General features: G+C 45.6%; 2 protein-coding genes across 11 annotated transcripts in view; both read left to right on the top strand.

Annotated features, from left to right (window-relative positions):
* Atp6v0a4 (ATPase H+ transporting V0 subunit a4) overlaps positions 1 to 1,141 on the top strand; it is a 48,282-nt gene extending 47,141 nt beyond the window's left edge. For 2 of the 3 annotated variants that reach the window (XM_031381566.1, XM_031381565.1), the window contains exon 19: positions 564 to 1,140. In XM_031381566.1, the coding sequence (XP_031237426.1) occupies positions 564 to 657 (94 nt within the window). In that variant the 3' untranslated portion in view covers positions 658 to 1,140. Of the gene's footprint in view, positions 1 to 563 lie in introns of all 3 variants that reach the window. The other variant, XM_031381564.1, reaches the window with a different exon arrangement.
* A 1,578-nt stretch (positions 1,142 to 2,719) lies between these two features.
* Svopl (SVOP like) overlaps positions 2,720 to 17,663 on the top strand; it is an 81,207-nt gene continuing 66,263 nt past the window's right edge. For 3 of the 8 annotated variants that reach the window (XM_031381560.1, XM_031381555.1, XM_031381561.1), the window contains exons 1-2: positions 8,525 to 8,729; positions 10,904 to 11,002. In XM_031381560.1, the coding sequence (XP_031237420.1) occupies positions 8,547 to 8,729; positions 10,904 to 11,002 (282 nt within the window). In that variant the 5' untranslated portion in view covers positions 8,525 to 8,546. Of the gene's footprint in view, positions 2,813 to 5,978; positions 6,218 to 8,019; positions 8,261 to 8,524; positions 8,730 to 10,903; positions 11,003 to 17,663 lie in introns of those variants that run through there. The other 5 variants (XM_031381558.1, XM_031381556.1, XM_031381557.1 and 2 more) reach the window with 5 other exon arrangements.

Below are 17,663 nucleotides of genomic sequence, written 5' to 3'. Positions count from 1 at the left end.
GAGGAGGAGGAGGAGGAGGAAGAAGAAGAGGAAGAGGAAGAAGAAGAGGAAGAAGAAGAGGAAGAAGAAGAGTGAGGAGGAGGAGGACAGGGTAGGGAGGGAGGGAGGGAGAAAGAGAGAGAGAGAGAGAGAGAAAGAGAGAGAGAGAGAGAGAGAGAGAGAGAGAGAGAGAGAGAGAGAGAGAGAGAGAGAGAGAGAGAGAATACAGGCCAAGCTTCTGTTCATTCTGGACTCTGAAATTAGAAGTCAGGGTGGAGATGGGAAGCCATGCATAACCACATAGAGATCTGACGCCTCATGTACTGTGATGACCAAATAGTGCATGGGGTGGGGGTGGGGTGCATGCTTGCTTGGGTGGAGGCTGTGGAAGTTCATGATGTGGGGGGAAGGATGTGCTCTGGCCCGTGAAGCCTGAGGAAGAGAGGTGGGAGGAAGAAGGTGTGGTAAGGAGGCTCAAAAGGTCATTTGGTTCCCATGGTGTTCGGCTCTGCACCTTGCTCCTGCCTGCCCAGCCTCTGGCTGGCATTTCAATCTGCTTTTCTTGCTCTTCCCTATCACCACAGGGTGGAATTCCAGAACAAATTCTATGAGGGGGCCGGCTCCAAGTTCTCCCCCTTCTCCTTCAAGCATGTCCTGGAAGGGACAGCTGAGGAGTAGGCCTGTCTGCATCCCTGTGCAGGTGACAGCTGAAGAAGTTCACTTTTGTCTCTGATGTCAGCCCAGGTGTCCCCTGCCGCAGCCCTTCTTGGCTCTCTGAAGTGTGAAGCTGTGTAAGGCGCAGTATTTAACAGGACTTAGCCACCTAACTGAGGGGCTACTTTGGTGAACCATTTGGACTTCATGTGTAGTTTTCGTGATCAAATGCTAAAATAACTGGGGCGTGGGGGAGGCGGGCACTAAACCATGATCTTCCTGTGATAGTTTATTTTTATTTTACTTTACTTCTGTTTTGAGACAAGGTCTCTAGCTTTAACTGTCCTGGAAATAACCACACAGCCAAGGATGTCCTTGACCTTGAACTCAAGCTCCTCCTGCCCCTACTTCCCAGATGCTGAGATGACAAGCAGCAGCCCCCTCACCTGAAGTTCCTGCCATTATTTCAAGTGTTATCATCATGAAAATAAACGCCTGCTCTATTCACTGTTTCTTTAAGATGTCGTTATTTGAAATTAATCCTTAACATTTAGCATCGGCATTTAAAGGCCAATGCCCGAACAATGGGGTTACACAACCTAATCCCGGGACAGGGCCAGGTTTGTTTTCTTTCACTTCCCCCTTGTCTGAGGCTTAGCATTACAAGCTTAGGGACTCTCAGCATTGTCAGGAGGAAGCACAGCTAATGCCCTCTGTGGAGAGGGAGGCCCAGCCTGGCTCTCTGCATTGCTAAGTCCTGAGAAATGAAACATGACCACATGACATCATTCTTGGGGCACTGCTTATTGAAACGGGACCACATGCAATCAATCTTGGTGCATTGCTTATTGTCAACATGCACTGTGCTGGGATAAGTGGAACGGAGATGCAGAGGCATGGTGGGTAATGGGAACAGTGTACAAAGAAAGACACTAGCTCCTAGTGGGGGGCTGAGAGCCCAGAACCAATGTATTAGGATCCCTGGACTTGTGATCCTCCAAGTGCCTGAGGAGATTCCTCCTGTGCACCGTTCTTTCCAAAAAACTTGACTCCAAATGAAGAACTGCCAACTCCATTGAAACTAGATAAGTAGGACTAAGAGTAAGTCACATTTTGTAATGCTCCACAGTTGACTAAGTTCTTTCTACCTAAAGAGCTGATCGTATTCAAATTTTCCTTTTAGATGGGAGTGTGCTTGCCTGGGTTAGCGTGTATGGGTGCAGGCACATGTCTGCCATGACACTCATGGAGATTAAAGGACAACTTTCCATGCTACTATGTACGCCAGGGTAGCTGGCCTGTGAACTTTCAGGGATGCTCCTGTCTCTGACTCCCATCTTGCTATAGAAACAGTGGGATTATAGACTCACACTACTGTGCCTGGCTTTTACATAGCTTCTGGGGGATTTGAACTTAGGTCTTCATGTTTGTGTGGTGAACACTTTATCCACTTGCCATCTTGGGAACCTTATCTTTTAGACCCCATTTACTGACTTGTGTCAAGATTGACTGGGGTTGATAGAAGCAATGCCCAAACCTTCTATGTACTTGGCAGGGAGAATAATTCCATTTCTTGTCCAGTGATGCACATGATGAGGTGTCACAAGTGGAACTCAAACACAGACACCAATTGGTGCATAGAAGGCTCTCCACTTCTCTAGGCTATAGAAAAGGGATTGTAATACCTGGGCAATGGAGGGGATGCTCAAGCCAATGCTGGATGACAGAATAGACCAGTTCTAACTAAGTGCCTGTGAGAAACCTATGGCTCTTCTACTGTCACAACCACTGGGGAGTTTTAAGTTCTCAGTGCTGGTGTTCTTCTGGACACCCATCTAAAGAATGCACTGAATCGATGACTCAAAGGCACCACACACCCCTACTCTTTCAGAAATGCCCCTCCAGCCTGAGAGTGACAAGGCAGAGTCCCCCAAGGCTTGGCAGCTGAGGTCTGTCTCTGGGAACACTGTTATTTTCTCATTAACAAGGGATCTGGTGAGGGCTGTTTAGAAGGGGGTGTGACCTCATCACACCAGGTGGCTCCTTAATGAATCCAGTCTGGAGAAGTGAGATGAAAGGAGAGTAGGGCCAGGCCATTCTGAAAGGTAAGCTCAGAGGAGAGAGGCCCCCAGTGCTGCCAGACGGCCTGAAGTCGGAACACTTCCCAAGGAATACAGAGGTGAGGAGATTTCAGGCAACAGGCTTGTATCTGTCTTTACTGCCTCTGTTCAGGGTAGGGAGGGGAGCTGACTATTTATGTGGGGCTGGAGGCAAATGGAGTGCGAAACCTTTTTTTTTTTTTTTTAATATTTATGTATTATGAGGAAATGTGTGTGTGTTTGTGTTTGTGTGTGTATGTGTGTGCACGTGTGCGTGCGTGTGTGTGCTCAGGGATAGGTTTGTGCCCTATGCACATTCTCAGAAGTCAGAGGAGGACACCAGGTGCTCACTGTATCACTGTCGACTTAACTCCCCTGAGAAAGTCTCTTACTGAACCTGGAGCTAGGCTGGCAGCCAGCAAAACCCAGTGACCCTCCTGTCCCTGCCCCCCTCACCCCCAGTGCTGGTTATAGAGGTCCACAACCATACAGGCTTTTTATATGGGTTCTAGGAATTTGAAATCAGGGTCCTTCTACAAGTATTCTCCCAGCCCCTTATTGATGATGCTATAAAACAATTGCATCACACATCAGTAAAAAAAGATCTACAGGGGCCCAATTATTTCTGGCTTAAAAAATTTCAGTATATCGAAATACAGTAGAATGAAGTTGTCAGTTTCCTGGGAGTTTGGTTTCTTGGGACCCCTCCTGCATTTTGAGTGGCAGAGTCAACCCTTAATCTTTCCATGTCTACCCGTATCCGCTTCTCCGGTTGTTTGAAGGTGGGGCATGCATTGCACCCTCATTTCAGTGTTTAAGGAAGAGCTGGCTGGAGATGCTAGTTTTTTTCCTTGTTTCATTGGGTTAGTTTGGTTTAGTTTCTGCCCTGTCTTTCCTCTTTCCCTCCCTCCCTCCTCTCTCTCCCTCTCTCCCTCCCTCCTTTCTTTCCCTTGTCTTCTTCCTCATTAGACCCTCACCTACCTGAGGAGCTATTGGCACAACTGACAGCTGTCGGGGAAGCAGAGTATTTAATGAACTACAAAGTCCATTTTATAATCAAATGCCACTACTTCATAAAAAATTACCAACGAGAGGATGGAGAGACGGCAGTCAGGAAAGGGCTAGCCCATGTAAGCATGGGAGCTGAGTTTAGATCCCCAGCATATACATAAAAAGCCAGGTGTGGTAGTATATATTTGTAATCCCAGTGTTGGGAAGGCAGAAACAGGAGGATTCCTAAGCCGTGAGCTCCAGGCCAAAGAGAGACCTTGTCTCAAGGGTGATGGGTGACATTCCTGAGGATGACACCAGAGGTTGTCCTCCACACTCCACATGCACACAAATGTCTAGGGGGGTGGGGGAAGGCAGCACAAGGAACAACACCTAAAGTTCTCCGGTCCCTGTGTGTGTGTGTGTGTGTGTGTGTGTGTGCATGTGTATGTATGTGACACACCTTTATCAAATATGAACACCTCTCCAAGAAGTGTCTCAACAGCGTTTGGAAAAAGGACGGTCATTTTAGAAATGACTGCCCGCATTGGCAGGCTCCTGAAGGGGTGACCTGAGCTGTTTTTAGATGGGAACCTACCTCCAGATGGAGAGCCTTGTCTTCTCCCTCCAGGGTTAATTCAGTGGGGAAGGTCCAGTGAGCCTGGCTAAGGGACCACCCCTGGGAAAGTGGGTTTACTTTAAGATAATATACTTTTCCATCCTAGAATTTCTGCTTCTTAGTGCACTCCCTATGAGCTGGTTTTGTGTGTCAACTTGACGCAAGCTGGAGTTATCACAGAGAAAGGAGCCCCCCTTGAGGAAATGCCTCCATGAGATCCAGCTGTAAGGCATTTTCTCAATTAGTGATCAAGTCGGGAGGGCCCATCTCATTGTGGGTGGTGCCATCTCTAGGCTGGCTGGCCTGGTTTCTATAAGAAAGCAGGCTGAGCAAGCCAGGGGAAGCAATCCAGTAAGCAGCACCCTCCATGGCCTCTGCATCAGTGTCTGCCTTCAAATTCCTGTCCTGTGTGAGTTCCTGTCCCGACTTCCTTTGGTGATGAACAGCAATGTGGAAGTGTAAGCTGAATGAACCCTTTCCCTCCCCAACTTGCTTCTTGGTCATGATGTTTTGTGCAAGAATATAAACCCTGACTAAGACAGCTACCACAGGGGTTAGCTGGGTTTGCCTACCTGTCTAAGTTCTAACTCAGAAAGCCCTAATGCTGGCCAGAGCCCAAGTATGCTTTTAATCTCTTTAACTGATGTGTTTGGGCTTCCTTGCTCCTTTCCTTTTTATTGAGTGTCTTTGTATATGTGTGTGTATGTCTGGTACCCTCGGAGGCCAGAAGAGGATGTCAGAGCCCATGAAACTGGAGTTAGGGAAGCTCGTTGGCTCCTGTGTGGGTGCTGGGAACTTAACCCACAGTAAGAGTAGCAGTAGGTGCTCTTAACTACTAAGCAATCTCTCCAGCTCCCCTTGTTCCCTTTTGAAAGCTCATTGCCCCCACCATGTCACCTGAGAGCAGGTGGCTGATGTCCTCACCAGCCTATTTTCTCCCTTCTCCCCCTCCCTGCAACTGTGAAATTTACAGCTGGCCTGCTCCACCCTTTTCCTTAGACTCTAATATATGGTTCTCAAGTTTCTATTTCAGTCCATTTTCTGTCCCAGAGCCTCTGTTTGTGTCTGTTCTTAAATGGTTTTATTGAAGAGACTAAGATCCCCAAACGAGGACCCTGATTTGCTGGGGCTCCCTAAAATTTCTGGTAACATCACTTTTTTACCTTTTAATGCTTTAATCAGTAGAGAAGATGAACCTGTGCCCGCACTTCTGGATGATGTCATACTGTGGCTTCTGTTACTTAGAATAACTTCTTTTTGTTGTTGCTGCTTAGGAGGGAAAATTTCATGGATTATTGCTGAGTGACATTGTTGTGACTACCTGCTAAATATGTGTGCTCTGTCTGTGACAGTGACTTTCCAGAGGGGAAAAAACCCAAAGCCAAAAAAAAACCCTAAAAACCCCCCAAAAAACCAAAAAACCAAACCAAACCACCCACCCCAAAAACCCAAACACACACACACAAAAAACAAAAAACAAACCAAAAAAACAAAAAACCAAAAAAAAAAAAAAAAAAAAAAAAAAAAAAAAAAAAAAAAAAAAGAAAAGAAAAGAAAAGAAAAAAAACCCCAAAAGACACACAAAAGGATTTCATTACCACAGGGTAGTTGTTTTAATGTCTATCTTGTGTGTCACCAGCTACAATTCTTAGGACATGGAACACATTACATCCTCCCTTGAAGTCCTCACAGGGGCCCACAAAACACAAGACCTTGTTCCAACACTTGACAGACATGGATGCCCTTCCTGGACTACTGTAGGCAACTGTCTGTGGTGTCTATGTTCCAGGAAGAGGTGACTTGTTTCTGGGTGTGTCTGTGTGTGATGTCTACAAGAAGTCGTCACATCTAACACAGAGACTGTATTCACTTGGAGGTAAGTATACAGCTGTGGAGCCATCCCGAGTGTTTGTGCCTAAATCTACTCCCCTCAAGTTGCTGTGGCCTCTTCCTCCTCTCTCCTTCCTCCTCCATCTTGAGAAGCACTTAGCATAAATCCTATCCTCTCAGCAGTTTTAGTATAGAACACAGTGTCCTGTGCCTCCTGGAGAGGGCCCATCCCACAGACTGGCTGCATTTTGTGCCAGCTGCCCAGCACTATGTCCCTGTTTCACGTCCCCGACATCATCATCAGAGTCAAATAGATCCCTTCCATACCAGACTTATTTCACTTGACATCATGTCCTCAGCCTCCTTCTATGTTGTTACCTATGGTGGAATTTCCTTCCTTTATGGCTGGATAATACTCTGGTTTATGTACATGGAACATTTTCCTTCTGTGCATATTCATCAATAGATGGTTAGGTTGCTTCCTGTCTTGGCTGTTGTAAGTGATGTTATAGCGTGACACAAGATACAGGTTTTCCTTTAGGATAGCTGCCTCCAGTTCCTCTGGAGATCCATGTCTCTAGAGTTTGAACCATTGCATAATATAATAGTTCTACTTTTACTTTTTTTTTTTTTTTGAAGAAACATCTTCATCCATCTATAATGGCTGTACCAATTTGCATTCTAATTAACAGTGTGCAAGGTTCCACAGCTTCACATGTATCACACATGTGCTCTACCACTGAGCTACATCCTCAAGCCCTTTTTCCAACATTTCGATAATAGCTATTCTCAGGGGTGTGAGCTCAAGTTTCTTTGTGGCTTTGATTTGCATCTCCCTATTGATTTAGTGTTGCTGAGCACCTCTTATGTACCTATTAGCCAATCGCGTATCTTTTTTCACTTGTTTATGTATATGCATGTATGGTATGCATATATGTGAATTCATGTCTTTGTGTATCTATATATACATATACATATATATGTATATATATATACATGTGTATATGTGTGTGTGTATGTGTGCACACATGTATGCATGTAGAGGCCCAACATTGATGTTGGGAGTCTTCTTTAATGGCTCTCAACTTACTCACTAAGGCAAGGCCTTTCTCTTGAACCCAGAGCTTACAAATTTATCTAGTTGGGTAGCCAGGTTGTTGCAAAGATTCCCCAAGGGCTGGAAGGTAAACTCCTCTCATGGGTGCTGGGGATCTGAACTCTGATCCTCATACTTGCAGTTTGCAGGTAAGCACTCTTAAACTGCCAAGCCAACCTATCTTCCTTTGCAGGAGTTCCTGATACACTTCGGGTGTTAACCCTTTATATGTTGTAAGCCTATGGAAAAGTTGTATGAGAATCACAGAATTATATTTTTAGTTATTCACTTTGAAAATGTTACACATACTACAATAAACTACAGTACATCCATAATCACTCAATACTTTGCCACACATATGGCCCACCTTTTTTTTTAATTATTTATTTTCATTTTATGGGTTTGCGTGTTTTACCCCCATGTGTGTATATGGACTGTTTGTCTAGCGCATGCAGAGGCCAGCGGAGGGCACCAGATGCCCTGGAACTGGAGTTATGGATGGTTGTAAACTGCCAGGTGGATGCTAGAAACCAAATCCAGGTCCTCTGCAAAGAGCAGTAAGTGCTCTTGACAACTAGGCTGGCTCTCCAGCTCCACGACCCTTCTCTTGATTAACTCCACCCCAACTCCTCTCTCTCAGTTCCCTCAATGCCTTTGACATATGGCCCACATCAGATTTTTTCCCCCATGTTCTATGGTTCTATGTATACAAAAAGCTCCTCATGTGTGCACAGCAAGCACTTTACTGACTGAGCCTACCTACACCTACCTTCTAGGACTTTTGAGGAATCAAGGCAATTTTACATGGAGTGGACTTGGCATATGATATGTATTCTATAGCCATGATATTTCTTCTTTGCTATTCAGCCTGGCTTCATTAGGGAAGCTGCGTGGGGAAATCAGTGACCTAGATGGCAGCCAAGCAGACAGAGCCCGTGACAATCATCAGCCTTCGGAAACTGAGCCAGTCAGCCCCAGAACCGCAGCAGAAAGGTAAGACCATCCCCCAAATGCCAGCTTTCAAACTAGTGCTTAACATTGCTAGAATAATGAATTGAGGGCCAAGGCAGTAAGCCAGTTGGTAGACTGCTTGCCTAACCTGTACAAAGTCCTAAATTTGATTCTTGATACCACATCAACTGGGTACAGTGGTACATGTCTGTAATCCCACATGACAGGTAGAGGCACAAGATCAGGAGTTCAAGGTCATTCTCTGCTACGTGTAGGCATTTGAAGTCAGTCTAGGCTACACAAGAAGACCAAGTAATAAATAATAATAATGTTGTGCATAACTGCAAAGGTGGACCACGGTCCTCAAGGGTTCCTCCTGCTCCCACAGAGTGATCCTCATACTCTGCCTTCCTTGTCAGAGACAAAGACATTCACAGTGGAGGATGCAGTGGAGACCATCGGCTTCGGGCGCTTCCACATTGCACTCTTCCTGATCATGGGCAGCACTGGGGTGAGTGCACTTGGAGAACTCTGCAGCTGTGATTCTGTCCTCACTGGTTAGCACCAAGTTTCTGCTGACCCCCAGCAGTGGGCTGTCCATTCCCAGGAGTGGGAATCCTGTGGAAATTATTTCATCAGTCTTTGCAGTGGGGTTGGCTGGGAGCAGTCGAATGCGTGTGTCTGTTCTGGTAACTCTGGACTCATCTTAAAGATTTACACTGAGCTCCTGGGAAGAAGGAAAAGGGCCTTGGGGTTATTTCATGTGGAGTAGACAAAAGCTCTTGAGCACGTGTGCGTTGGTGTCATCTGGAGCACCTGTTGTCAGGAGGACTCTAGATCCCCTAAGAGACTCAGTCATTTTCTTCATATCAGTGGCATTTGTTTCTCCTAAATCCTAGATGTTGTGTGTTAGGCATGGTGGGTACATCTGTAGTCTCAACATTGGGCAGATAGCTGTAAGAGGATCAGGAGTTCAAGGTTATCTTCTGCTAGGTGTTGAGTTTGAGGCCAGCTAGGGATACGTGACATCTGACTTTCCTCCAGATGTACACAGTGGTGCATACCCTTACACACACACGCTGAAGGTCCTTGTCCTCAATTGGTTTTTGATCTATCAATAAAGAACCAGTGGCCAATGGCTGGCAGGTAGACTGAGGTGGGGCCTTTAGATTTGTGTAGGCTAGGATATGGAAGAAAGGAAGGAGAGAAAGATCATCATGTCTCAGAGGGAGATGGATCAGATTTAGAGCTGCAGAAGAGGGGCTGGAGAGATGGCTCAGTGGTTAAGGGCCATCTTCTGAAGGTCCTGAGTTCAAATCCCAGCAGCCACATGGTGGCTCACAACCATCTGTAATGAGATTTGACTCCTTCTTCTGGAGTGTCTGAAGACAGCTACACTGTACTTAAATATAATAAATAAATAAATTTTTAAAAAGCTGCAGAAGAAAATTCATCCAAATATAGGTAGAAAGGGAAAGTGGCCCCTATGGGAGGGGCTGCCCAGAAGGTAATAGGGCAGCCGAGATAGATTTAGAAGGTGTTGAGCCAGGAGTACTGGAGGGAAATGCATGCTAGCCAAGTAGAGGATTAGAACTGCCCAACCTTTGAGCTAGTCAAGGCATATTTAAAATTAACTGGTGTGTGTGTACGCATGTGTGTGTCTTTCATTAGTGAATCTAGATAGCTCTTGGGTGGGTGAGTGTGTGCGTGTGACCAGTCAGGAGCACAACACAGTTTAGTTAATTCTCCTCTACAGTCTGGCTTCTCTCTATGATGGACTGAAGTCTCTATATTAAATAAACCTTCTCTTCCCCCAGTTGCTTTTGGTCATGGTGTTTGTCCCAGCAATGTGATGCAAGCCAGAGCACTAGTTATGCATTCTCTTCTTGAGACTCTTAGTAGCACATGCTATGCCATCTGCTCAGGAGGCACCTTGTCCTGGTTATGAGCTCCTAACCTGTGTCTGTTGTACTACTGCCTTCAGCCTTCAGAAACTTTCCGATCTTCTTGAGAACCCTGCTTCCTGATGTAAGGAGCTATTTTAAAACCCCATTTGGAAAGGTGTGTCTTACCACCGGAATAATATGCTGAGGCTAGCCAGGCTCACCCATTAGCTAAGTGCCTGTTCTCCCAGTCAGTGTAACTGAGCAAATGCGCAGCTCAGCAAGATCGCATGGGATATGTGCTCTCAATCTTTAGGGATACTCTCAAGTTGTGCGAACTATGAATATTACACCTAGGAAGCTAAGGGTGGATTATAGGTATCTTTTTGTACTGCTTTGGGTTTCTTGATTCAGGGTCTCGAAGCCAGCCAGTGCTGGTCTCAAACCCATGATGCTCCTGCCCAGTGGGATCACAGGTGTATTCTATTGAGACAGGCTATACTGTATCCCCCTCCACCTAGGAGGGTGGTTCCCAACCTTCTAATGCTGTGACCCTTTAATACAGTTCCTCATGTTGTGGTGACGCCCCCCCCCCACACCATAAAATTATTTTCATTGCTGCTTCATAACTGTAATTTTGCTACTGTTATGAATCATAAGGTAAATATTTGTATTTTCTGGTGATCTTAGGTGACCCCTGTAAATGAGGACATGGGGACTAGGAGGGTGACATGCTTGTGTGGGTTTGATGTGAGCTGGTGTACAGATGTGGCTTTGTTTACTCCTTCTCCTTCTCCTTCAGGTTGTGGAGGCCATGGAGATCATGTTAATAGCAGTTGTGTCTCCTGTTATCCGCTGTGAATGGCAGCTGGAGAACTGGCAGGTGGCATTTGTCACCACGGTAAGTACCTGCTGCCTGTGCCCTGTGGATGAACAACCTCAATGCCCGGTTTTCTTTCCAGTACTCTGAGAGCTCATAGCCAGCCCTAATCCTTTCCCTGATGAGCAGTGCTGGCCTCCAAAGTGCATGGGTTTCCAGGCCCTATGCAGTCAGCATTCAATGCCTTTCTCTTTCTCTTTTAGTCTAGTGAATAACTGTGAATAGCCAAGCATTCCTAGCTGATGTTATCTCCTCAGTGATTCTAGAACAGTCTCACCTCCGTGCATGGCCATCAGTTACAGCCCCGGCCCCTCCTTTCTAGCATCCCGCCCTCCAGCTAATCTCCACCCAACATCCACCAAAGCATTAAGCCCTCCCTGAAAAAGACATTGACGCAATATGTGTCACAGTTTTCAGATTCCCAGTCCGTGTAACAAGAAGCAACTTTATATAAAGGATTTGTACTTTATAGTCATTATGTTTTGTATGAAATGGATATTAAAGTATGCTTTCTATCCGACACATGGTTTGGCTAGTATGCAAAGAGGACATATTGAAAATGTGGGACCATGCTGTAGACATGAGCAGCCACTAAAGGGCTTAAAGAAGGCTAAGATTGCGTATTCTGAGAAATCTGAGGAAGTATGGCTAATGGGCCAGATACCAGGGAGGCAGTGTGTGGTGGTGAACAGCAGTGCCCAGAGGTGAGACTGTGTGTTCTGAAATTACTAAGGCAATGACATCAGCCTAGGAGGTCTGGAGAAGCACAGGGTAATGAGAAAGGAGTTTGCTTACTTGTCATTAAAACTGATTTTAATAGAGACAGCACATAACATAGAACGATATTCCAGGATGTGGCCAGGATGAGAGGACTGTCTGGGAGTCAGGAAGGTGGCGATCTGTAACAGGCAGGTGGTGGCAGAAGCTTCGAGGGAGAGATTCTGTAAGACAGGGTTAGGGCTAATGTCTAGACGCTTTCTCGTTGACCCTCCATTCCCTGGCTTGTATTCTTGTGCCTTAGTTATAACCCTAACTAAGTTATAAAGAACTGCATAAACTCTTATAAAGAAAAACAGTTAGCTGGGACTGGCTTACAGTTTCAGAGGCTTAGTCCATCATCATCATGGTGGGAGCATGACAGCTTGCAGGCAGACATGGTGCTGGAGGAGCTGAGAGTTCTACATCTTGATCTGAAGACAGAGACTGTGTGTCATACTGAGTATAGCTTGAGCATATCTAAAACTTCAAAGCCTGCCTTTACAGTGACACACGTCCTCAAACAAGGCCACACCTACTCCAATAAGGGCACACCTCCCAATAGTGTCAGTCCCTATGGGCGTCAAACCCATGAGTCTATGGGGGCCATACCTATTCAAACCACCATACCTTTCTAGCTTGCAAAGATATGGACAGAGGAGCCATCCTTGCTTGATAGGATAGTGAGGACAGATGGTCACCTTTCCACTCACAGACTCCTCTGAATTTGGATCTGTGCTGAATCCCTATTCTCTCCCTGAGAACGAACTGCTCTGTAACCTCTTAATGTGTAGTAGGTTCTGTTATGGTTTGTATATGCTTGGCCCAGGGAGTGGTACTATTAGAAAGTGTGGTCCTGTTGAAGTTGGTGTGGCCTTGCTGGAGTAGGTGTGTCATTGTGGGTGTGGGCTTTAAGACCCTCATCCTAGCTGCCTGGAAGTCAGTCTTCCACTAGCAGCCTTCAGATGAAGATGTAGAACTCTCAGCTCTGCCTGTACCATGCCTGCCTGGATGCTGCCATGCTCCCACCTTGATGAAAATGGGCTGAACCTCTGAACCTGTAAGTCAGAACCAATTAAGTATTGTCCTTATAATGTTGCCTTGGCCATGGTGTCTGTCCACAGTAGTAAAACCCTACCTAAGACAAGTTCAAATCCTGCTTCTTTCCATATCTTGGAGGATGGAAGGCTTAGGACCCAGGTGTGTGTCCAGTCACAGGATGATACCTGTCCTTTTCTGAAAAAGCAGAAGAGTGTCTAGTGCTTAATTCAGAAAATTGTCTTCTGTTTGTGATTGATTCAGGATCTTACTATCCAGCGCAGCCTATTCATTCGTATCTAACCCCCGCTACCCCTTTGGTCTCTGGGCACTGGGACTACAGATGTGCCACTATACTTGGCAGAATCCTATTTTATATTAAATAAGCAATCAGAGCTCTGCAGGGAAGAGTGCAAGGGAGCTGTGAAGTGTCCTATTGCTATTCAATCTTACAGAAATGCAGGCTTCAGGGCTAACACAGGCTATGAGTCAAGTTTCTGTCCCAGAAAGTAGAGCCCAGGGCAAAAATCATGGCTTTTGTAACTCAAGGAACTATGAGGTGAAAACTAAGACACTGAATAAAAAAAAACAAAGACTATACCAGAGAGTGGGAAGACTCCAAGTTCATGGATCGACAGAATTAACACTCTGAAAGTGGGTGTATTGGTGAGGGAAGCCTGAAGATTCGCTCCAATCTCCATCAAAATTCCAATGATACTCTTTGAAGAACTAGAAAGAGACAATCCTAAAATTAGTGTGTAAATACAAAAGATCCCTCATGGTCAAAGCAACCCTAAGCAGAGAGATTAACACAGGTCCTGATTTCAAATGACATTACAAAACCATAATGACAAACACAGCAGTGCTGGCCAAAATCCACATACAGACCAAGGGCATACAGCAGTGGACCCAGACACAAACTCACATGGCCATGGCCACACAGATTTTGAGAAAGGTGTCAAAAACACCCATGGGAGAGCACATAGCCTGTCTGTAAAGGGTGCTGGGAAAACTGACACACGAAGAAAGAAGTGAGAACTACATCTTGCCTTGCACAAAAATCAATTTAAAATGGATCAGAGACCTTAATATAAAACCTGAAACACTGAAACTGCCGGAGGGAAACGGGAAGAATCCTTCAAGACACAGGAATAGGCAAGGACTTTCTGAAAGACTCCAATAACACAGGAAATGACCCCAGCTGACCAGTGGGATTATGAGAAATTAAAAGGCCAGCCAAGGCAGCAGGCAGCGTACAGAAGCAGCCCACGGAAAGGGAGAAAATCTCTGCCAGCTCAGACAGGAGGCCAATACCCAAGACATGTAAAGAACTGGGGGGAAGAAACCACCAAGAACCCAAATTTTCCATTAAATCAGTGATGTAGTGTATGGTATGAACAGTTCTCAAAAGAAGAAATTTAAACAGCCAATAGACATTTGAAATATTCAGCATCCTTAGCCATCAGAGAAATGAAAGTTAAAATAACTTCAAGATTCCCTCTCACCCCAGTCACAGTGGCTGTCATCAAGAAAAGGAGTGACCACAAATGTTGTCAAGGGAGAGGGGGAGGGGAGCCCTTATTCACTGTTGAGACTGATGGAGCCTCCATGGAAATCCATATGCAGGTTTCTAAAAAAAAAAAAAAAAAAAACCAACTAAAACTAGAGCTATTACATGACCCAGCCATACTGCTCCAGGGTATATTCTTAAAATACTCTTGGTCCAGCTGCAGAGACACTTGCACGGCTGTGATTTCTGCCCTGTGCACTCGGGCTAGAGATGGAGTCATGCTAGAGGTCCACCATCGGATGAAGGCATAGGAAAATGTGCGTGTACAAAGTAGAACTTTAACCAGCCATAAAAGAGTTGTGACATTGTATGGAAATGTATGGAACCAGAAATGTATCCCAGACTCAGAAACACAACCACTACGTGTTTTCACTCATATATGGGTCTTAGCTTCTAATTTTTAAATATGTGTTTAGGGCAGATATGTGCCATGAAACAGGAAAAGATGTCTTGGGAGGGTAAGGGAAGATGAAAACCGAAGGAAATAGAATACATGTGACATGACAGTGGGGAATGGGGGTGGGGAGCAGTAGGAAACAGGAGAGGAAGGAAAGGAGAAGGGAAGAAGGCATCATAAAAAAAGTTTGAGGTTAGAGAGATGGCTCAGCCATTAAGAAAACCTGCTGCCCTTGCAGAAGAAACAAGTTTGAGTCCCAGCACCCATGCTGAGCAGCTCAAACCAGCTATAACTCCAGCTCCAGGTATCCAACATTCTCTTCTGGGATCCTTGGACATCCTCATGCACATGCACATATACAACACACACATACACACACACACACACACACACACACACACACACACACACACACACACACACACACAAGCACACACGCACACATGCATACACAATCTCTCACACACACATGCACTCTTACACTCACACTGATGTGTTATAATGGCGGGCCATGTCAGAACATACCACACACTAGGCCCAAACAGTTCCATGTGTAAGAGGTTTAATTGAGAGGGAGAGAGGGGGCAGTAGTGGAAGAGAGGAGGGAGAGAGAGAGAGAGAGGTGGAGGAATGTTCTCTGTATATATATGGGTTCTGACATAGTGGCAGCAGGTAAAGGTGGGAGGTGAACCCAATGGATTCTGGGAATATGGTGGCCGTTGCCCTGGCAACAGGTCTGTGAGACCCGCCCATGCGATGCCACAGGCTTTGGAGGTCCTGATGCTAACATACCTCCCATGACGAATGAGGTCGTGTCTCTTAAGCCACTTCCTGCTGTCTAGGGGCATTGTCAATGGGGGTTAGCTGGCTTTCACCATCGGGATCCACTTAGTAAATGTTCACATCAGGTTCCTCTGTGGACAGTGGCTCATCTGTGGGCAGCGGCTGGTAATCCTGTAACAGGAGCTGATTAATAGTTTGGTTAGAAATTTTTTGTATTTGTCATTGAAGAAATGTAGAAACAAGATTAATGAGGCAGGGAGCAAATAATAACACCAGAAAGATGACTAGGAAAGGAGTTACAAATGGGAGTATCCACTTCCATATAGGGTTTTCAAAAATCCCAGAACTGGAGGTCTCACAGCCCCTGAAATTTTTTATGTCTGACTGTAGCTCCTGGATTTTATTTCTTACTATCCCGGATTGGTTGACGTAGAAGCAGCATTCTTCTTGGAGGAACAGGCAAAGACCACCTTCTTTAGCTGTCAGGATATCTAGTCCCCATCTGTTCTGAAGCACCACGGCTCCCAAAGAATCAATGTTTTTGAATCAATTAAACTGTTACTAAACTGTTTAGTAAGCACAGTTTCAGACATTTTTTTGAAAATCGGTTTGAAACTGGGAAGTGAATGTATTATATTGGGTCATGGAAGTCGTTATCCCTGCAACTCCAGTACCAACACCTATGGCTATTCCCGTAGCAACCAAGAGTGGCACAACTTGGACTGCCCTCTTATGCTGGGCAGCTATCATATCTACAACTGGGATTGGCAGGGGCTCATTTCCCTGGATTACTCCCAGTTCAGGGAAAAGAAGTACTAATGTGCAAACTCCTGACCAGCTAGCAGGTAGGCGATAATATGCCTGAGTGCCACAAAGAATTGACATGTTTTAGATTGTAGGGCATTGTGGCAGAGATGATACATCAAGGGTTATGGTTCTATTGCAGTCTAGGGAGCTCAGCATTCCCACTGAGTGAGTCCCAGAGGCCTTAAAACAGGTTGCCACCCCAAAGAGAGGGACAGAGGTAAGGTATGGAGTCATGGTGACACTGTAGCCAGGGCGACTGACAAAGGCTGAGTTATCATTACTTGGCAATATCACCGGAGATGCTGTGACAATTGTGAGTTAGTTCCAGGGGGTATACATAACCAGCAATCCTTAAAGCATCCAGGTCTGGTGACATTAAGGAGTTGGTATGCCGAGGTCAACATCTGAAGTAAAAGACAAAATGACAAGTTAGTGCCATTTATGAGGGATGATGTCAAAGAGGTAAGGATCTCAGAGGAGTGTTTGATTATCTCCCCTGCTTTTCCGATATCCAGGGGTTGGGCAATTGAGACATATTTTCTCTGGATATGGATGGTACTTACTGGGGCCCTGGGCTGATTTTTATGATAGAGTTTACCAGCAACTCCTGTCTCCCACCTGGAATCCCATGGGTCTTGTATGTAGAAAAAGAGTGTCTTGTGGTGTTGGTAGAAGAAATGATTGATCCATGATCCTAGCATATGTATTTGACAAGACCAATATGGGCAGCCCCCATATTCGTCTGGCCATTTTCTACAATAATCTTTTGTCTGGTCAAAGAGGAAGCAAGTATAGAGATCATAATATTTAGATGGGATTATAGATACCGGGATGATGGCAATTTGGATTGGTTCCTGGCTTCCGGCTATGGAGCAGTTTCCTGACCCTATTTGGAAAGACTGTTTTCTGTGGGGGTTTCTTGAACCTCGAATCTCCAGGTATAAGGGCTACCCTGGATAGAAATGAACAGCAGGAGGAAGATGAGAAACCCATGTCTAACCCAGTGAAGTCAAGCTCGGCTGCCGGAGTGGAGTCTCATTTTCTGGGATTGGGGACAAGGTGGGCAGTCTTGTTGTCCTCTGGAGCTTAACAGAGCATGGTCCTGTTAAGACTGATATGTATGAAGAAGAGTCATTTTTAGGTGGAGGAATGAAAGGTTTGAGATGAGACAGATAGACCCAGTGAGAGAGTCCCTCGAGTTTAGCAGCTGTAGGGGTTACAAGAATTACTTTAAAAGGGCCCTGCCATTTGAGAGAGAGAGAGGTGCCAGGCGGTGGTGGTGCACACCTTTAATCCCAGCACTTGGGAGGCAGAGGCAGGCAGATTTCTGA

This window comes from Mastomys coucha, unplaced genomic scaffold (genome assembly GCF_008632895.1).
Source record: "Mastomys coucha isolate ucsf_1 unplaced genomic scaffold, UCSF_Mcou_1 pScaffold20, whole genome shotgun sequence".
In the NCBI taxonomy this organism is placed as follows: domain Eukaryota; kingdom Metazoa; phylum Chordata; class Mammalia; order Rodentia; family Muridae; genus Mastomys; species Mastomys coucha.
The sequence above is the reverse complement of the archived record's forward strand: the minus strand, read 5'-3'. Positions and strand labels throughout refer to the sequence as shown.